The 22,067-nt window shown below is 44.0% G+C and overlaps 1 protein-coding gene across 1 annotated transcript; it reads left to right on the forward strand.

Annotated features, from left to right (window-relative positions):
- The first annotated feature begins 1,226 nt into the window (after positions 1-1,226).
- pgk1 (phosphoglycerate kinase 1) lies at positions 1,227-21,808 on the forward strand. Its single transcript, XM_063202966.1, has 11 exons — positions 1,227-1,396; positions 3,244-3,294; positions 3,710-3,865; positions 5,558-5,702; positions 8,161-8,264; positions 9,621-9,740; positions 12,125-12,239; positions 13,200-13,379; positions 14,153-14,330; positions 19,195-19,293; positions 20,664-21,808. The coding sequence occupies exons 1-11, from the start codon at positions 1,332-1,334 to the stop codon at positions 20,702-20,704; spliced, it is 1,254 nt and encodes a 417-aa protein (XP_063059036.1). The 5' UTR covers positions 1,227-1,331; the 3' UTR covers positions 20,705-21,808.
- The last annotated feature ends 259 nt before the right edge of the window (positions 21,809-22,067 follow it).

Here is a 22,067-nt window from a genome sequence, read left to right on the forward strand (position 1 = left end):
TCATCTAATTTACCTCTTGAGCTAGATATCTGATCACACTAAAGGTAAAATCTAGCCAGGAAAGGTGAAACAACACTGTAAAATGTGTGATGCACATCATGAAACGAGCACAAGTCTAGAGAATATTGTAAAAATAGTCTTTTGTTTGTGATTAATTGTATCCTAAACTGTTAAATTAATCTCGTTTCATTCATACTGTATACATTTGGAGTCAGTACGGTACAGCCTGTCGCACTCATTTCAGCCATCTGTCACTCATATTCAGCCATATGTCATCACAATATGTCACTGACATATTTCAAAAGTGGAAAATAAGTTCAGATGTGGCTATTCAGTTTGCCTGGCATCACTATTTACTGCAAAATGATGGGAATTGTCAATTAATATTCAAAGAATACATAGGAAAATTGGCATAGACTGCGCTTTTTAGTAACACGGCTGATTATCAATGAATAAAAAATGAGAAACCTTTATAAGAAAATGGAGCTGTTGGTGTTGGTGACATGTGGCCTATGCATAACCTGCTTTAGCACTTGTATTCCTAGAGTGTATGCCCTTTCTCATGTTCATGCTTAAGTGACAGAGTGAGGGTTAAGCAGCTGATTCAAATGTCTAGCGCTGTGCGCATTGTATGCACGTTGGCCCTACTACTACTAACCCATAGGCCCTCAGGAGATATTGCATATCACAAAATTACACATCACAAAATTAACAGTTAGTGACTATTGCTTCCATTTCCCACAACAATGCATCGATATTGAAAGTGCCATATTGAAGAAACGGGTTTAGATGTGGTTTAATGTGGGCTACTACCTTTGCGTAATTCAGACCCTCTCCATGTCATTTCCATGATTTCTACCATGGTGAACGTGCGCCTTCGAGCATGTGCATCTGAGTGGCACGCACAACAGGCTGCCTTCACGCTGTTAATGTAACATTAAGAACCTTGCCTTAGATACATTTAATAATGAATTAACACTAATACTTTCAATGGGTCCTCTGAAGTTAGATTCCCAAATTAGTCAAGTGAAGGTATTTCATTTACGCACCGTTGTTGCTATAAGTAGGGTGGGGAGAACGTGACTTCCTCTGTCATATTTAATCGCATGTGATTGGCCGTAGCCTTACCCAGTAATATCCAAGGAAAGAGTCTCCGTTCAGGTTGATGACCAATCAAATACAGTGTGTGTGGTGCGAAGGCGGGCTCCACAGATACATGAAATCCTCATTGCGCTAAGGTCATTCACAGTTGGGAAGTAGCGTCTACCCCTCTGCAACCAAGGCTCATCAGGGAAGGAACACGGTGTGGCACGATCAAATTGAGATTCAAAATGTCTCTGTCATCTAAACTCACGTTGGATAAGGTGGATGTGAAGGGCAAGCGAGTCATCATGAGGTGAATATGTATGAATGGCTATCATCGATTTGTGCTGCGCTGCTCACTAGTTGCTTCTGTCTGACTGATTCTAATGTCGACTTCATATTGTGTTAAACTTCAAAACCGTAGGTTAATTGGTAGGAAATGACAGCATCTTTCGGCTTTAGGCTGTATATTTGAGCTGAAGATATTCCCTAAAATGTGCTATCTCGACGTGCTGAAAGTACCGGAAGTGGACGATGTGCCAAGCGTCACGTTTTACCAATTCTGTCAATTTCAGCACTGGCCTTTGCTTGCATTGAGGTTTCTAGATTAGTTTCTTGGATATCAAAGAAGTAGAACTAGACAGCTGGAGGCTGTTCTACGGTCGTGAAGCAGAGGAGTGAAAACCAACACCCAGTTGTCTAAATGTCAGACGGCCACAGCGGTGCCCGATGCCCATGTCATGCCATGGTGCAGCAAACTGAATGTGTGCGAGGAGCTTCCCACTGTAAATGTCACATCGTGAGGTTTCAGCTTGATCCAAACTAAAATTATGATTCTTACTTTTCGAATTTCGAGGTCCAGGGACATCTCTGCCTTACTCTGACCTGTCAGCAATACTTTAATGGTTGTAGCCATACATTGTGTGGTGTAGCTGAATATGCAAGTTATGGAAGCGTTATGTGACAGGTGATGCCTCCCACTGATGCTCGTGCTTGCAGAATAAACACGTAGTAGCCGATGAGCATGAAGTGTGCGTCTGCATTTTCTCAGGACGCTCGTTGTTGTCTCGTAGGCTATGATGACTAACAAAAGATGCGCCAGAATATTCAACAATCCCCCCCAAAATGTTTTTGATTATAGGGCGTCAAGTGCGCACCCAGACGATAGCGGTAGAGCTAGCTCTTCTGCAGGATGGGGGAGTTGTCTCTGGCTTACGTAATCGGTGGTTGCCAAGAGTGACAGTGGGCGAACGTGCTGCTGTGTGTGTCTGACTCAAAAGCGCCGGTACCTATTTGCGTCGCCAGTAGCGTTGTGAGTGACACACATTAACCATCAGCTATCTCTGCATGTTCCTTCGGATTAGCCAACTGAAATCCCCTCCGCAAAGACTGTTCTAGCTCCCTTGCACGCGCCGTTAGTCAATCGGGAGACACGAACGAAACGGGGGGCGTAATAGCGCGCACGAACTCGTCTATTGGCTGCGTAAAAGTCAATAGAATTGCCAGTAGTATTCCAAAGTCCTGTCTGGGAGGCCGATAGTAGTGTTGCGATAGAACTACAGTGGGAGGCGCGTCAGCACACATGCGCTCACATGATATAGATAAAGTACACTCTCCCTCCATGCATCTGCAGCCTGCCCAGTGATACTATCCTCCCCACGTCCCATTGGCTCTCCATATGCTTGAAATGGATGACATATGGAGGGATGTCTGTCTTCCCATTCTCATCACTGGATGTCATGTCAGAATAATAGCACCTCTAATAGGCCCTATACAGTTATTGTTCTCAGGATGGCCAGTAAGGTTTTAGTAATGTGAGAAGAAGTTCAGGTGTATCCATATTTTCCATCATGTCCCATGTGGCCCCTTTGAAAATGCCTCTAGGTACTGCACACAGGGAAGTGCTGAGTCAGGGAGCAGCAGCGGTGACACAGCATCTCCTATTCTGTGTGTGTGTGTGTGTGTGTGTGTGTGTGTGTGTGTGTGTGTGTGTGTGTGTGTGTGTGTGTGTGTGTGTGTGTGTGTGTGTGTGTGTGTGCGTGTGTGTGTGTGTGAGATATAATGGAGTACATATGTAGCCGTTCTGAATCACTCTGTGCTGATGTCCATGTGTCATTGTCATGATTGTCATTGGAATTTCCTCTTTCTTGCTCATTAAAGGGTTGACTTCAACGTGCCCATGAAGGACGGTAAAATCACCAACAACCAGAGGTGAGTCGTCACAAAGGCCTTACTGCAAAAGAAAAATGTACAGTACAATACACACACACACACACAGACGCACACACACACACTTCAAATAGGTGCTAGAGTAAAAAAAAACAACCCCACATATAATTACCCCAAAAGACATACACAGAGTTTCCTTTTGAGTTTTGAACCAGTCCACAAAATGTTGCATAAAGTGCAGATCAAGATTGATGCCCAGAACTTGGAGATGAGTTGTGTTACTGCAGAATGCAGCTGGTAAGCCAGACATGCCCAGAGTGTAATGATCAGGTGTGGTTTGGTTTAATTTCTCTCTCTCTCTCTCTCTCTCTCTCTATCTCTCGCTCTCTCGCTCTCTCTCGCTCTCTCGCTCTCTCGCTCTCTCGCTCTCTCTCGCTCTCTCTCTGTCGGTCTCCAGGATCAAAGCCGCCGTTCCCACCATCAAGCACTGCCTGGACCATGGGGCCAAGTCTGTGGTCCTGATGAGCCACCTGGGTCGTCCCGACGGCAACCCCATGCCCGACAAGTACTCCCTGCACCCTGTGGCCGCAGAGCTCAAGACGCTGCTGGGCAAGTACGTGACGGGAGATACCCCATTCACCTTCAAATACCAGTAGCAAGGCTGGTTAATAGGGGGGCCAAGGTGTAGATTTAGCTTGGAACGCGATGTGCAAGTAGTCATACAAAAATGCGGATAGAAGAATTCTGGCGCTGTTATACTATGAATACTGAAATTATTATGTCCAAAACATTGTTTATCAATGGCCAATTGTTTTTTTATTCTGTAATGTTGATCTTTAATATGGCAAATTGTCCATGTATGCAATTTTCCACTATATTTATGAAAAAAAAACCATGGCGGGGACAATCTAGGTTTACCTCAAAAGTGGTATGGGCATGTCCCCACCAGCCACACTTACACCCGTGGGGGTGGGGGTGGGGTTGGGGGGTACAACCAGGAGTATGTAACAGGAGACAGTCTAGTCTAGTCTGCCTGGGAAGATGCCCATTCACTTTCAACTAGATGGGCTGGTCAACAGGGATTGGGGGGTACAAAATGTTCTGTGCCAAGAGAGGTGAGTTTGGGGTGTTAAGGGGCGTGGCCAACGTTCCTGACCATCCAGGTGGTGGTACTACTCAGGGGTGGATTTCTAGAAACCAAAGTTGCTTACTACATTAGCTACTTTACTGTTTTCAATGCATTTTCCCATTAGCAACTACCGAAGTTGCTAACAGACTAGCAACTTCTCTTTTGAGAAACTCACCCCAGAAGAGTTTAGTGCAAGAGTACGGTGATTGTGAGACTGCCTCACACAGTCCCACACAGAGGGCATAGCGTAACTAGGTGCATACATTATGCATTGTATTGTGTTTGGCTCTGATGACAAGAATATCCATTATTCACCATTAGACAGCTGCACGGGCCAGATATGTAGATGGCACACAGTGATGACGAGCCTAGAAAAAGAGGTATCACACACCAATAAAGTCTTTCTTGAGGTGCTGGCTTCTTGTGCATACAAATGGTAAAGAAAATAAAGAGAATGCCGCACACTCGGCACCATGTTTTAATGTTGATGTGATGTTTCGGCCATCTGGCCTTCTTCAAACTTACTTCAACATTAAAACATGTAGCAGAGTGTGCAGCATTCGTTATTTTCTGTAACACAGAGATGAGCCTGCCTTGAATCAGTAGCTACCACCTACATGCATATAGAGATGGACATGTTCATTTATTTATTCAACTGATGCATTTTTACCGATGAATTCACTAAAAAACGTAGGAGCCGATTATATTAATTCATTTCACCATATCATTGTGCGGGCGTGTTGAATACGGCTTGCGTTTACAAACAAGTTTCTGTCCTGTCATTAAAAATCTGATCTGTTACCAAAAAACTGTGATTGGCTGATTCGCTGGTCACATGACTAATCAGCCTTCACGTCACATGATCGCCCTTACATATGGAACATGTGCAACTGCTTTCAAAACGCACACACACACGGGGGACCCAGGTTTGATTCCCGACCTTTACCCTGTTTCTCGACAATGTCGTTGCTAACTAGTTAGCAACTTAGTAAGTTGCCTATGGGAAATTGCATTGAAACCATGTAGGTTTCTAACTTAGTTAGCAACAACACTGTCGAGAAACGGGGTCCTGAGATCATTTCTCGAACTTCCCCCATCTCTCTCTCTCTCTCTCTCTCTCTCTCTCACTCATTTCCATTTTTTTTTAAAAAAACTTGCTGCATCATGTTGTTCTAGGGATATCCACTTCCTGAAGGACTGCGTGGGTCCCGAGGTGGAGGCGGCGTGCGCTAGCCCCGCTGACGGTTCCGTCATCCTTCTGGAGAACTTGAGGTTCCACGTGGCCGAGGAGGGCAAGGGCAAGGACGCTTCCGGAAACAAGGTGACCAGACGCCACCACCAGAGAGAGTAGAGGGAGAGAGGTTCCATTGGCCCATTGTTTCCGGGTTCTATTATTGGGGGGGAAATCCCCCTTTAGGCAGACCTAGGCAGACCTGAGGACTGTTCTATTCAATGCTAGGAGCATTATGACACGCCCCTTTAGGCAGACCGGAACCTGGTCACGTTAGGTGCCCATAGAAACCTATTATGTTGGCATATCTCTATACTTGAAGAATCTCTGCCACCATCGCCTCATGCCAACAAGATACAGGGGTTGGACAAAATAACTGAGACACCTGTCATTTTAGAGTGGGAAGTTTCATGGCTCAAGTGGACCAGCCTGTTGGCCAATCTTCATTAATTGTACATTGCACCAGTAAGGTGAAGTGTGAAGATTAAATTAGCAGGGTAAGAGCACAGATGTGCTCAAAATTGTGCAATGCACCCAACATTATGGGTGATATATCCCAGTTAAAAAAGGAGAAATTCTTGGTGCGCGTGTAACTGTTGCATCTTTGACCGAGACAGCAAGTCTTTGTGATGTATCAAGAGCCACGATATCCAAGGTAATGTCTGCATACCACCAAGAAGGATGAACCACATCCAACAGGATTAACTGTGGATGCAAGAGGAAGCTGACAATGGAAAATGGCCGGTGTTTCCACTATTTTTGTCCAACCCCTGTAGATACTAATGCAGAGTCTCCTCTACTGCTTGTGTCTAGGTTCAAATACAGACAGGGTGAAATGGCATTCAGTCATTATGCTGCCTAATGCTGGAACCAGCTTCCTGTCCAAATTAGAACTGCCCCAACAGTATCCTGTTTTAAAAAGAAATAATACAAAAAACCTTTAGTGATCATCATCTTCTATCTGTAACACCTTCTAAAATCTATATAGGCCTATATTCTCTCTTCTCTTTCTATACTCTTTAGCACATTGAATGATTGTTATATGTATAATATAATATAATGTGCTGTATAGAGACAGTTGCTATTGGCTATTGCTATTGCTAGCAGCGCGAACTGCATGTGTCTAGACATCATGCTGGATGATTTGATGTAGTGGTGATTCCAAAAATAGACCAGAACAAACTACACCTTACATGACCTACAGGCAAAAGAATACTTGCTGGTAAGAAGAACACTTTTGCTGCGTGAACATGTTAAAAACAGTAAAATTCAAACCAATGGAATGTCATAAGGGAAGCATGCCATTCTATGTTGCAGCGGCAGGCATTTTCTGGTCAGCTGAATCAAGTTTTAAGTGAGGTCTTTTACAACATATTTTCCTGTAATGCAGCCAAGTGGGAGCAGAGAGGGAGTTAAGACTAGGTACTGTACTGAGTACTTGCAGCCAGAGCACCCAAAGGACAGCCACGGGTCAGATCCTGATGATGGTGACTTCTTGACATTTGTTCGAAGGTTAGAAGAGTAGGTTGTGTTGCTTTTCCTGTCCGCAAAGTCCCCACTGGTATGCCGCTCTTCAGTAGTGCCTGTACTGTATATCTATGTGTGTGTGTTGGTGTGGGGGGGGGGGGCGGGGGGGGGGGGGGGGACTTGGTGGCCGTCTGACCTTTTAGTGGGTGCACTCAGGGAAGGCAACATGGGGGGGTAACAAAAGGGACAGTTGTCCCGGGCCCATGGAGAGAGGTGGCCTAGAATTGGGACACCGACGAAGGCAACAGCCGAAACGTTTGTCTACACTTCTGCTGCTATGTAAATAATAAAAAATAAAAAAAGAAGAAAAGAAGAACACGAGTGCGATCCACTTTTTCACCTTCCTAGAATTGGAACCCCATTACATCATAGGGGGCCCTTTCAGATTATTTTGTCCCGGGCCCAGTTAAAGCTGGGGCCCTGCGTGTACTCATGTAAAGGGTGCCCGATCTAGTGAAGCACTGCTGCCCTCATGCACACATGCCAGGTGGAGAAGGACTCAACCTTTCACTTAGGCTGGGTTCAGGGGTCACGCCCTTTCTGTTCTAAATAAAGCGTGTAACTGGCGTGACATTAAATATTAAAAGAGATAGGCCTACTGTATAGTGTGTACTCTGTAGACGTAATACCTCTTCTATGTTAAGAGGGTTAATGTACTGTGTTGACGTTTGACATTCTATTAGTTCACGTTTTATTTCCAGTGTACAGTTGGATAGTGTGATTGCTTAACTTCACACATCTGTCAGACTCATTAAGACTGAAAAAAAGATTGGTAATCATCGATAACCTTTTGAAGCCTGGTGACGCAACACTGGGTGTAAATTGACCAGGACTCCCTGGAAGAAGAGCTTTCATACCTCAATGGGACCTTCCTGGTTAAATAAAGGTCAAATAAATAAAAAAATATGGATATATAATTAGTGTCTGAGTTTGATGTGTAGTTTCACAGTGTCTATGTATGATCAGAAGACTAACCCCATTGTGTGTGTATAATGTGTATCTTTCCTGTGTGCACCTCTAGACCAAAGCATCTCAGGGGGATATCGATTCCTTCCGGGCCTCCCTCTCCAAACTCGGCGATGTCTACGTCAACGACGCTTTCGGCACCGCACACAGAGCACACAGGTAGGCCTACAGTACAATCAGCATACAGGAGCACACACTCCTTTACATCGGCATTCAAAACAGCTTTCATCCAAAGAGACTTAAAAAGAGCATGTGTGACGGAGGACTTCATGCACCTGTTCGTCCCCCTCGGGGCGCGAACCTGCGACCTCGTCGACTAAGTTACATCGGTTCAGAAATGGGCAGCACAGTACGATACCGCTGGACTAAAGGACCAGTCCCTCGGCCCAACGGCATCGACACTGTATGAGGCTATCGGGAGGGAGGTTTACTAACGTTTCACGCAAACTCTCCTAGTTAGCCTCCGTTACAGATGCAAAGAGCATCATACAATTTATGGGGGAATACAGTGAATAACTTTAATACATGAGTTTTAGATGGGTAAAGTTAGTTGTGCTATGAAAGGAAACGCACACACAAGTCTCATATATCATGAAATCACTTGTCTACAGTCACATTAACAACCTGTGACCAATAACACCATTCTGATAGAGCAACTGAGTATAATATGGAGACCTTACATCAAGGGTCTCCAAACTTTTTTCTCTGGGGGCCACATTATCGTTCCTGACTGTGATCAGGGGCCGGGATCAATGTGGGCTGTATGCTAGGCAACTGCCTGTTATAGCCATAATTTCTAGCACAAAATAGTTACAATCATTACAAGCGATTTGCAAAAGAAGTGAGTACTTCACATGTAAAAATAGCAAGGAAAGGTTAGAAAAATATGGTGATTGACAGTTTATGAGTGATACAATAGATAGAATATTTTATCATTATTTTTTTTTCTGTGAGGATTGCTTCTTTCGGCCAGTGTAACTGGTGAGGTGCAGAGAGGTGGAGGGCCGGTCAAAGGGGCATGGCGGGCCGCATCCGACCCCTGCCTTACATGAACTGTACAAGCAGGTGCTTGTCACTCAGATCATGGAACCCAACGGAATATTCTCTGCCTGAGGAATTCCATTGTGCAGACAGAGCCCACTGTGCTGATTCTGTATATGTGAGGATTACTGTTCAGCAACGGCTGCTGATACTGCTGCTAAATCCACCCCCCCACCCCTTCTGTCAGTTCCTCTCTCATTATTGGCCGTTTTAAACATAAACTTTTGATCAATCTGTTCTCAGACGCTTTCCGTTAACGACTTTTTCTGTATCGTTTTCCACTTTCATTCTTCGTAAATGCTTTTTTTTTTTTTTTTTAATTGACGATACACATTGCTATGCCTATTCTTTTTTTAACATTTTGTGCTTTATTGTCCATTACATTCATTGATGTTTAGGGAGTTGAACTGCCTCAGTGTATTAATTACATTATATACTAACAAAGTCGCCTTGCCTGGTGTTTGTCCTGCTCAGCTCAATGGTGGGCGTCAACCTGCCCCAGAAGGCCGCTGGCTTCCTGATGAAGAAGGAGCTGGACTACTTCGCCATGGCTCTGGAGAAACCACAGAAGCCCTTCCTGGCCATCCTCGGAGGGTAGGTGCAGAGACGGCAGTACCAGAGATTCTAAAGCCGTGTACAGACCAGGAACGAATGGAGCGAATGAAGCGAAGGAAGTCATTATTTCTCTATGGAGGGCACGCGACCTGCGCTACCAAAGCGAATTCGCCAGGAGCGAAGCTTCTTTCGCGACCAGAGCGAATTTCGACGATTAAACTGAATCTAATCGCAGGTGAATTCGCTCTGACGCTGCTCGGCGAAAACCAATTGGAACGTGAATGTCTCCGAATGTCCCAGGCTGTCAAGCCAGAGCCGTTATGTGATTAGCTGAATCAAACATGTCAATGCTGCGTCTCGAGCGAATACAGCGAATTCAAGGCGAGACTTCTTCTGCTACCCACGCTACCAGGCAGCGTAGTTCGCTCTTGGTCTGGACACGGCATAAGAGTGTCTCACTGGCAGTACCCTTGGCCTTGTGGGCACCAAGGCTCAGTGGGCCAAGCTGCCGTACCATTACACTGGGAACCCGGGGTTCGATTCTGACACAAGGTCATATTTCAATCTCCATTTGATTTCTCTTTCTCTCTCTGTTTCTCTCTCTCTCTCTCTCTCTCTCTCTCTCTCTCTCTCTCTCTCTCTCTCTCTCTCCCATTGGTCCTGTTTGAATAATGAAATCTATCTTAAGGGAAAAAAAGAGAAAAACCCTTGCCCCTATTCAAAAGGGAAGGCTGGAATGCATCTACTTGGTGTTTTTCAATCTCTGGGAGAGTAGGTGCAAAAGGGTATGTGACTCAGTACCAACCACAACACATGTTAAAACAACACATGTTTGAGTCAACATGAAGGGGGACTCGTTTTTATAACTTGTTTTAGGTCACACTCATCCCCCATATCAATGACTGTTTTAAAAAATGACCTTGGATTCTCTGTGGATACATGGCCCATGTCCATATCTAGCCCAATACCAAACAGTAGCTTTTAACAAGACGGGTTGAAGTCAGCATGGTGATGATTAGTCAGTCAGCATGTGAACTCTGCCCACCCGACTGCCTTGACCAGAGATTTTCCAAGATCTAAACTTTTTTCCTTCACCGTCTCTGGTTTGACCTAAAGTGGGCCATCCGTGCGGGTCAAATCCTCTAAGTGTCACTTCAGGGACACTTCACCTGAGTAATAGACTTATTTACCTCATTATGCAACAGTCTTTACTACTTGCCATCAGCATAACACAGAAAGGTGAAGCCCATGTGTGTCAGGCCATTGGTGTCACTGTCACATGATGCTGAGGTGTCGGCTTTCACACTAAATACTTGTTTAAGCTTTAACGATATGCATTATAATCGTGCACTCATCATATGTTGTATTAATATGATCAAAGATGGAAAAAAAGCTTGGTACTTCCCTGTCATACTATACAGTGTTAGGCAAGCCAAGGTCATTTTATTTGTGCATTTCCTACACAAATGCAATTCAATGTTGCAGGTGAAATAATAATAAATTAATGATATTTGAAACATGAAGGCATAACATGGCAAGGAAAGATAAAGATAAAGTAGGTGTAACACATGACCACCCTTGTATGGACCAGTAACACGGATCCATACATTTGATTTGAATGGACTACTTCTCACAGTCAGGGCCATATGCATGGCTCTAAATTAACACCAGTCAACCAGTAAAAATGCTGGTGAAAATTCAGTTTGGCTGCTAGAAAAGAAAGCTTACTAGCCACTTTGACACAATAGTGAGTGTGCGTTTGGCAAGTGAGACCTACTAACCATTTTGTTTGGTGATGAAAAAAGTTAATTAAGAGGCCTGGTCAGGGCCATATGTAATAGGCATTGTGCAACACGAAGCCTCGTCTGTACTATACACTCCCCCTCATAGTCATTGGCCAAGGAAGAGATTGGCCCCCTGTGTTTTTCTTTGTTGTGTATACAAGTTAGAGGTTCAAGGGTCTTGTTGGCGTGCGGCCATGTGCTTCAGACAAAACTGCTGATAAAACTGCCATTGTAGTAGATGGTTTATTATGTCGAGCTGTGTCATTTTAGAAGCTATGCGGGTATGAAAGACCTCAGGCGTTTTGCCATGAATCAGGCAGGCGTGAGCTAGTACATAATACAGTTGCATTTCATTTAACTTTCCACAAGTATCACCGAAACATGAAATGAAACAAAAAAAATAGGAATCAGATGTCTTTTTTGATTTTTCCTGATCCTAACTTAACTCTTTAAAATGAAGGTTCCGTATGTAACCACGGTTCTATGAGTTTCGGATCAGTAGAAACGAAATAGAACTAATATTCATTGTGAAAGAGTCCTAAAATATTAGGATGGAGTCCTACAGTAGTATGATGGGACACACTAAACCGCTTGTCTTTGATCTGCTGTGTTTTTTTCTTTCTTTCTTTCTTTCCTCAGTGCTAAGGTCAAAGATAAGATCCAGCTGATCAACAACATGCTGGACAAAGTCGATGAGATGATCATCGGTGGTGGCATGGCCTTCACCTTCCTGAAGGTCCTCAACAACATGGAGGTACGTGAGGAGTGAGGAGTTGTCGGAACAGCGGCTCCCAACCTTTTGTTTGTCATGGGGACACCATGTGTTGACATCTGCTTGCAAAAGACTAAATTTGTTTTAACAGAAATATTTCTATTTTTTTTTTTATAACATCTCTATTTTTGTCTATCGTATATACTTTTTAACCTTCTGGTCCCGTGTCTGTATGTATGCCGTCTGCTTTTTGCACATTTACGTTACTGCTGCAACAAATGAATTTCCTCATTGTGGGATAATAAAGGGCATACTTACTTACTTACTTATTTGGAGAATTCAAGTCTTTTGCAAGCAGTGTGCAGATCCTTCCCCCTTCTACATTCGCCATTTTTGATGTAGCACCTGCTGATGCTTTCCTGTTGGATTTGCGCGCCTTCCACTACACTCTAACCCCATGTTGACATCCAATTTCTGGGGACCCCATACACATTTTTTTTCACGACAAGAATTCAAACATGACTGAGCTACATAAATTGTAAGCTATTAAACCTATAGATATTTATGACAGTCTGAGATTGTAACCCATATTGTCGCTCTCTACCCATATCCAACATGCCGTATAACATCTAAGAACTCTTACTGTTTAGCCAGAACCACAAACGCTGTGCCTACTTGAAAACCCTGCACTAAACAAGACCCTATTTGTGAGTGTAAAAGTATATAAAATCAGTAGGCAGTAAAAAACGATGCAAAAAGTTTTAAAAAAAAGTGCAAAAAGTGACAGAAGTAGCATGACCGAGTGCATGCACATCCAACAAGTCAACAGGAGCTGGATCCAAAAGTTCATGAGCAAGTGATGGAATCTCCACACATGGTTTCTGAAACTGAGCGCAAAGGCAGTGTGCAGAGATTAATTTGTTCAAAAAGTGACTTCCAACCTTTCCCGATTATCTACTGTAACTCCCAACTGCTCACGATTTCATTCCTTTCCTCCTACAGATCGGAAACTCTCTCTATGACGATGAGGGTGCCAAGATCGTGAAGGACCTGATGGCCAAGGCTGAGAAGAACAAGGTCAAGATCAACCTGCCCACAGACTTCGTCACTGGCGACAAGTTTGACGAGCATGCAACCACAGGCACTGCCACCGTTGCCCAAGGCATCCCTGCCAACTGGATGGTGAGCATGGGCAAGCTTCTACTTCACCGAAATCTTTTCTTTTGTAATCAACTTTTTTATTGCTTTTATTTGGGGGGTTGCTCAATGGTAAACAGTGATTAATCATCAAAAAAGAGCCTGAATACTGATCAATTAACATCACCGGTTATAGAGAAGGCTGACATACTGCAAACTTAGTGGCATAACATGTTTGTTTATATCAAATACAGAAGTAAGTATCAATAGTCCTCCTGTGGGATATGGCTTGGTGGCCATTTCTGAATTTCTTTTATGATGAGATCTTGGCCTAATCTCACATACCTCAATTTGCCACAGGATCCAAACAGCTGTACTCTACTATTATTCTACCATGGAGTAGAGTAACTTCATTGATCCGGAGGGAAATGATGGTGTCTAGTAATGCATAAATGTACATAGTAGGCTTAGCCTGCATAGTGCAAGCAATGTACTATGTCATAGTACATTGAACTACGCATTAAACAATGAATAGCACAAATCTGCTGCATACCTATGGAAATTAGACATATCCAATAATCTAGCATCCATTTGCACACATACAAACAGGGCTCTAAATATTTTTTTTCCGTCACCAGCCAAAATGCCTAGTTGGTGTTATTAGCCCAAAGACACACTCATTAATGGGTCAAAGTAGCTAGTAACTTGGTCTTTTCTACCAGCCAAACTGAAATTTAATCAGCTTTTGGCCGGTTTGGTGGTGTTAATTTAGAGCCATGCATACAAACATTATTTTCCCCCATTCTCCTGTTTCTCAGGGTCTGGACTGCGGACCGGAGAGCAACAAGCTGTTCGCTGAGGCCGTGGGCAGGTCCAAGCAGATCGTGTGGAATGGGCCTGTGGGTGTGTTCGAGTGGGAGAACTTCGCCAAGGGCACCAAGAGCCTCATGGACAAGGTGGTGGAGGTGACCAAGTCTGGATGCATCACCATCATTGGTAAGGGATTGAACAGGAATTCCCTCGTTTCTTAAAGGGGTATGCCACTATTTTGGGGCTTAATACAGTTAAAATCGTTGGCTGGGGTTTATAAAGGTGGTAAAGTGTCTTATTTTTTATGTTAAGCGTTGTCTTGCTTTAAGACAAGTTAAAAGACGGACTTTGTCGCTAAGCTAGTGAAAGTCAATGGATCCGTGTAGTATGTAGCATCTCTTTTTTAACTTGTCTTAAAGCAAGACAACGGCTTACATGAAAAATAAGACACTTTACCACCTTTATAAACCCTGGCCAACGCCCAAAATAGTGGCATACCCCTTTAATGCCTGGATTTTCCCACAGGGTTCTTTAAAGGTGCACTGTGTAAGATTGTGGCCAGAATAGGTATTGCACATTGAAACTGTGCTGCCTGCTACCAAATTTGAGCTTTTTATAAATAATAATAATAATAAATAAACCAATAAACCAAAATAAATATGGTTAATAATAAACCAATATTTACTAGTATGACCAAAGGACTGAGTTTTGCAGCTAAAAATGCACATTTCTGGAAATTCAAAATGGCTGACCATGGAGATGGTCCTCCTTTTCATACATGTAAAATGCAACTTCCCCAGTCATAATGAATACTTCAAGTCAAGTCAAGTAGGTTTATTGTCAATTTCTTTACATGCACTGGTCATACAAAGAATTTGAAATTACATTTCTTGCTTTCCCATACAGACATAGACTAATCTAGGTAAGGACATAGACAGTATAGACATAGACAGTACTTATACATGGACTTAAGACAGTATGGACATAGACAGTGCTCATACAGACATTTAAAGTGCAAGACTGGACAACAGAAGACTTGTAGAGGACACACATTAAGAGGTATTTGTTGTGCTTTTGTGCTTTTCCTAAAAAAAAGTCCTTTATAGCGTTCTGACATGGTAATAGTAGCATTTTGAAGAAAAATAAATATTAAAGAGGTCTGTCAAGTACACCAGCAGCAGTGTGTGTGTGTGTGTGTGTGTGTGTGTGTGTGTGTGTGTATGTGTGTGTATGTGTTTAGTGCAGGTAGAAGGTGCGGTGTGCGTCTTGTGTGTGTGTTCGTGTGTCTGTGTGTGTGTGTGTGTGTGTGTGTGTGTGTCAGTGTGTGTATGTTTGGGTTTAGTGCAGAAAGTGCAGTGTGCTTGTGTGCTTGTGTGTGTGTGTGTGTGTGTGTGTGTGTGTGTTTGGTGTGTGTGTGTGTGTGTGTGTGTGTGTGGTGTGTGTGTGTGTGTGTGTGTGTGTGTGTGTGTTTTGAGTTAGTGCAGGTTGAAAGTTCAGTCACAAGTATAGTAGTGCAGGTGGAATGTTCAGTCGCAGATATGGTGGTGGGGAATGGGGGGGGGTTGTCAGTGGCCTTGCTGGCTAGAGGCTGACAGTGGAGGGAGAGTGGGTTGAGTGTTCAGCATCTTGATCGCTTGGTGCATTGTGCTGCTCGCCAGCCTGGTGGTACCGGGAACGGAGGCGCCTGTACCTCTTACCAGAGGGCAGGAGGCTGAAACAGTTTGTGTGCAGGGTGGCTTGTGTCTTTGATGATCATCAGTGCTTTCCGGGTGAGGCGTGTGGTGTAAATGTCCTGCAGGGAGGGGAGTGGTACTCCAATGATCTTCTTCGCTGTGTTCAAAACACGCTGGAGTGTCTTCCTGTTTTTCTCCGTGCAGCTTCCTCCCCACACTGTGATGCAGTTGGACACGACGCTCTCTATGGTTCCTCTGTAGAATGTTGTCATGATGGAGGGTGTAGCACTTGCCTTCTTTAGTTTGCGCAGGAAGTAGAGACGCTGATGGGCCTTCTTCGCCAGTGATGTAGTGTTGGTGGTCCAAGAGAGGTCGTCGCTGATGTGCACTCCAAGGAACTTGGTGCTGCTCACTCTCTCCACAGCATCGCCGTCGATGGTCAGTGGTGGCAGTTGTTTTTGGACCCTTTGGAAGTTGACAACAATCTCCTTGGTCTTGTTGCCATTCAGCAGGAGGTTGTTGTCTTTGCACCATCTGGCCAGCAGGTCTACTTCTTCTCTGTAGTGAGTCTCATCGCCCTTGGTGATGAGGCCCACCAGTGTTGTATCATCCGCAAACTTCACTAGATGGTTAGTGCTGTGGGTCGTTGTGCAGTCGTGTGTCAGCAGCGTGAACAGCAGGGGGCTGAGAACACAACCTTGCGGAGCCCCCGTGCTCAGGGTCAGGGTGCTTGAGGTGTTGTTCCCTACCCGTACTGCTTGTGGTCTTTGCATCAGGAAGTCCAGCAGCCAGTTGCAGAGGGAGGTGCTGAAACCTAGTTTGTCCCGTTTTCTGATGAGTTGTTGTGGTATTATGGTATTGAATGCTGAACTGAAGTCAATGAACAGCATTCTCACATATGAGTCTTTATTGTCCAAGTGGGTGTCCAAGTGGGTGTCCAACTTAGAATGTAATGGTGATGGTAAGTATTTGTTAAAAAGGTAACATTTGTGAATGAGCCGCATGAATTCTGGAAATGAACTACTGAAAATATTACACAGTGCACCTTTTTTAAATATTGTTTTTAGTATACTTCATCTAATAATATCACTACTGCTAAACCAATAAAGTAGGGCTCATAAGGGCTCCAACTGGCATCCAGCTTTTAGAGTAACGTTCGTCTCCACATTCAGTTCAGCAAGGGGGGTTTCTGGAGTCCTCCTTTCTTGTCACAAACCTGGTTGCATTTTTAAAACCTTATTCCAAAAAGTACTTTCATTGCCATAGCTCAGGAATGTTTGTTTTTCAGCAGCAGTCTGCCTTTCACACTTTTTTTTGTTAGTAGAGCCTACCGATAAACGGGAGCGTACCTATGTTCCCCGGGTCCTATGTTCCCCCTAGCCTGACTATCATCGACTTACAAATCTCTTCGAGACTTGGTCTGACCAAGAGCATAACAATTAACATTTCCCAAACCGCATTTCCCAAATGGCCTCCCTTGGTTTGCTAATGATTGTTTGCTTCCCAACAAAGTGCGAGGAGTTCCCGTATTTCCGGGAACTCAGAAAGTACTTGCATTGACTCTTGACCTGACTGGTAGCAACGCTGAAGCTGAAGCGTCGCTAGGAAGGCACGGCCTGGCTTATGTTCCCCTGTCTTTGTTTGGGACCGGGGAACATGGGACCCTTTTTCTTTTAAAAAAAAACATAGGGATGACCCCCTATGAACGACTCAGTCATGTTAAAAGGCAACATTGACGGGATGTTTTTTTTGTATTTGCGATCTCTGTTCTTGCGGACTGTAAATGGCCCAGAACCCCAAGCCCCACACTGTAGAGACATGACTGTGTGAATGTGAAGTATGGGCTGCTGGATGTTTTCTCTAGGTGGTGCTCGCAGTAGTGACGGCCGGGGGTTTTTGTTCCCCACCTGTTCAGACAAGTCGAAGGTATTAGGAATACATTTGAGGCTGTGTAGGAGGGATGGTTTTCCTTGTGATGCTGCTTAACAAGGAATGTAATGTGATCTTGAATAACAGAGATCTCTCTGTCTTTTTAGTGCAATGGTTTGTTGGACCATGCCCTCAAACATATGTAGGCATTTCAATTTGAGGCCCATCTTCAATGCTGCTTTTTCAAATTTAACACATTATTTGGCTTTTGCAACCCGAAGAATATATTTATTTAAGGAGTCACAATTACCTGGTGGTCAGAAGAAGAACGCCTATTTTATTTTTAGCCCTTGGGAGGGAGCCATTTTGAATCTGGTTTGTGTACTGATGCAGTTTGGCCACAAGATGGTGCCTTTGGACATCGAGTCCCAGAAATGCAGCGTGTGACTACTGTGTACTGTACTGTGTAAATAGTGTGGGTTGCTACAGTTTACCCTCATGGAAGACCATCTGGGAGAGGTGAAGCACTAGCCATATTATTTCCACCTTATTTATACCCTTTTATTTATTATATTTCAGCAAGAACATATTTTTGTACATTACGTTAATCATGAATATTTAGGCAAAAAAAAACCCATCATGTATTGACATCATGACATAATGTATACATTGCATACTAATCCCCAGATTGGTGAAAGACAGAAGACAAATCTCCTTCCTGAAAAGACTTGTCACAACATGATTATACAAGTATATACTGCAATTAATAAACTGATCTCAACATTGAGAGTTCCAGCAATTGCCTGACAAATATACTGTATATAATACAGCACATTCATGGACCATCTTGCTAGTACATAAATACAAAATGAGTTTTCAGGAGAAGTTTGCTCAGAGGCATTGCTGCACTGTGTGAAGACTTGTGGGCGACCAGGCCCATTTAAAATATAGTCTGGCTCCAAATGTGGTCGACGGAGAGTAGTAATTACAGCAACCAGCCAAGTCGAGTGCAAAACATTTCAGGAGGAGGAGAGGCCTAGTGTAGTTTCACAGACGCAGACAGGAGAGCTGAAGGTTCTAAGCCGGAATACCCCTTTAGTCCCATCCCTGCCCCACTGCCGTCAATACTGTACGCTTCAACGCCTCTCTGTATGTGTGTACTGTATGAGTGCTCATTTGAGCATACGCACACCTGTGTGTGTGTGTGTGTGTGTGCGTGTGTGTGTGCGTGCGCGCGTGCTCGTTTGAGCATACGCACACCAGTTTATCTGTGTGTGTGTGTGTGTGTGTCTACAGGCGGGGGAGATAGAAATTTGACATATCCAATCATCTAGCACCCATTTGTATACATACAAACATTACTTTGAAAAAAAAATCCCTATTTCCCACCCTATCCCTATGTTTCTCAAGGACTGCACTGCGGGCCAGAGAGCAACAAGCTGTGTGTGTCGTTTGAGTATACGCACACCAGTTTATCTGACCGTGTGTGTGTGTGTGTGTGTCTACAGGCGGGGGAGACACGGCTACTTGCTGCGCCAAATGGGGCACAGAGGACAAGGTCAGCCACGTGAGCACAGGAGGCGGAGCCAGTCTGGAGCTGCTGGAGGGTACGTGACCTCACTTCCTGTCAGAAATCAATGGGCACGTTCGTTTGTGATGAGCAGTGCTGCTTTTGCTTGGCAGCACGCACGCACACACACTTTGCCAGTTTGCCAGTTTGATGCATTCTGGTTAGCCACTATGCATCAAACTGGCAAAGTGCGCATGCGTGCTGCCTAGCAAAAGCAGCACTGCTTCATCACGAACGTGCCCATTCTCTTCTCTACACACAGAATCAATAGAGGGCATTGTGACTTTTTCTTGTATTATGTGGGCTCTAGCAGGAAGCTAAACGTTATGAACATGTTTTGTTGTATGTAATATCTAAACTAATGTTATTAGTACACTGATCAGTAAATCTTTAAATTGCCCGGCCTGAGTTACAACTCTATCCATCCATCCATCCTTCCTTCCTTCCTTCCTTCCCTCCTTCCTTCCATTTTTCCATTCTTGGTTAAGCCAGTTAAACAAGTGGCCTTTCTGAGACTCTGCTCCGGGGCTGTAAATCTCTACCTCCATGATGATCCGATTTGATATCGATTTCTTAAGGCAGCGATTAGATTTTTCTATACTTAAGACTGCCCCACGATACGATTCGATTCGATTTAATTTCCTTTATTTTGCAATTACTGTACTTCTCCACTTCTATTACATGTATGTTGCACAATTGACAGCAAGGGCATTGGGCAGGGGCGAGCGATTCGATTGTTTTTGACACTTAAAGGGACACTGTGCAGGAAATGGTCAAAAAAGGTACTGCAACTATGCTGATCATTGAAACTGTGTCGCCTATTGCCAAATTTGACCTTTTCATGATAGTTTACTAAGTAATAAACTAATATTTTCTAGTATGGCCCAAGTACAGTCATTTTTGCAGCTAAAAATAGCTATTTCTGGAAATTCAAAATGGCGGACCATGGAGAAGATCCCCCTTTTCATGTATGAAAAGTGCAATTTTTCCAGTCATAATGAATACTTAGAATTTCATGGTGGTGGTAAATATTCATGAAAAAGCTAACATTAGTGAATGGGTAGCATGAATTCTGGAAATAAACAACTAAAAATCTCACACATTGTCCCTTTAAGATAGTGCCCCACGATACGATTCGATTGTTGGCCGAAGGATCGATGCATCAATACACATCGATTTATTATTTACACACCTACTCTGGGGTGCGTTTCTGGAAAGCGTAGTCGCTAACTACGGTAGCTACTTTATTGGTTGCAATGCAATTTCCCATTGGCAACTACCCAAGTTGCTAACTGCTAACAACTACAGTTTCGAGAAATGCACCCCTGGTCTGTAAACTTCAAGAGGGTATTGAGCACTGTGGCCGTAAGTGATCATTTGTCTTGTGTGTTTTTCTGTTACTTACAGGTAAAGTGCTGCCTGGTGTGGACGCTCTGAGCAGTGCGTAAGCACAGATGCCCCTCGTTGAGTGTGGAAGCACTTACCCGAAAGATGCACTGTCCCTCTCCCTCCCTCGCCCCTTGCTCATCCCAACACACACAAGCGCATGCGCGCGTACACACACACACACACACACACACACACACACACACACACACACACACACACACACACACACACACACACACACACACACACACACAAAGCTGCATTCATAAAGTCAGTCTTTCCAGCAAGAGGACACTAATGACCAACAGCCCTCCATCTCTCCTCTGCTTCTGCACCGATGGGCGAGAAACGACTGATAAAGTGATTGACTGGCTTTCTTTCTTTCTTTCGATTGGTTAGTCTTGTTGTCTCTCCATCTCTGCCTCTCTCTCTCTCTCTCTCTCTCTCTCTCTCTCTCTCTCTCTCTCTCTCTCTCTCTCTCTCTCTCTCTCTCTCTCTCTCTCTCTCTCTCTCTCTCTGCCTCTCTCTCTCTCTCTCTCTCTCTCTCCCCCTATCTGCCCCTGCCCCGCTCTGTCCCACATGTTCCCCTTAGCTCCGCACATGCAGACGCATACACACTTTCCCTGGGGCAGTGGAGCCACCAGCAAGCTTTTCACGCCTGCCACAGTTTTGCGGGGAGGAAGAAGAAGAGGAGGAGGAGGAGGAGGAGGAACAGGGGAAGGAGGAGGAGGAGGAGGATGAAGATGAAATGTGCTTCTGGCATCGGTTGTTAATCGGATGTTTTATCTCTTGACTTTCCATTGCACATCACACGTTGGTCATCTGTGTCTGGGTGCTGCACAAAAGATGTTAGTCTGTTTGAATGTTTCTTTTTTTTTTTCCTTTCCATTTTTTTTTTCGTCTTGTCATGAACAATCAGGCAAGAGGTGTGTGTGTCACTGTGTCACCTTCTGGCAATGTAGAAGTTGTCTCATGTTATAACTCGATAGAGTTTTTATTTTGTATTTGTCACCTCCAGATGTTAAATACTGTAACAGTAGGGCTTGTCGTTGTCATCCTAAAGTGTCTGCCTGGACGATAGTCGTAACGACCCAGCTGGGTTTACTCAACATGGTTAATATTAATTAATCTTGTGAAATAAACGTATTGGTGCAATACCCAAATATATTGTGTAATGTGGTCATTGATTTGTCAGCCTTACTTTTTGTCCTCTCAGTCCACTCTCTCATTGTCACACGAGTATTTAAAAAAAAAATACTTTGATTAAGCTATTCCACAACAGCTGACCTGGAGCTGTCTCTACATGGCACTTAACTCAGCAAATTATCCTGAACAGAAACACCAGTTAATAAAGAAATGTTTGGAGAAAAAAAAAGAAACACCAGTTAGTGTGGTAAATATCCAATAGAACAACATGCAGAG

The sequence above is a fragment of the Engraulis encrasicolus genome, chromosome 7, assembly GCF_034702125.1.
Source record: "Engraulis encrasicolus isolate BLACKSEA-1 chromosome 7, IST_EnEncr_1.0, whole genome shotgun sequence".
Lineage (NCBI taxonomy): Eukaryota > Metazoa > Chordata > Actinopteri > Clupeiformes > Engraulidae > Engraulis > Engraulis encrasicolus.

Excerpts from the sequence above, each read along its gene's own strand:
- pgk1 (XM_063202966.1), top strand. The coding sequence starts at position 1,332 with ATGTCTCTGTCATCTAAACTCACGTTGGATAAGGTGGATGTGAAGGGC. Across the intron at positions 5,703-8,160 it reads AGGACGCTTCCGGAAACAAG|ACCAAAGCATCTCAGGGGGA; the intron begins GTGACCAGACGC and ends GTGCACCTCTAG. Across the intron at positions 9,741-12,124 it reads TTCCTGGCCATCCTCGGAGG|TGCTAAGGTCAAAGATAAGA; the intron begins GTAGGTGCAGAG and ends TTCTTTCCTCAG.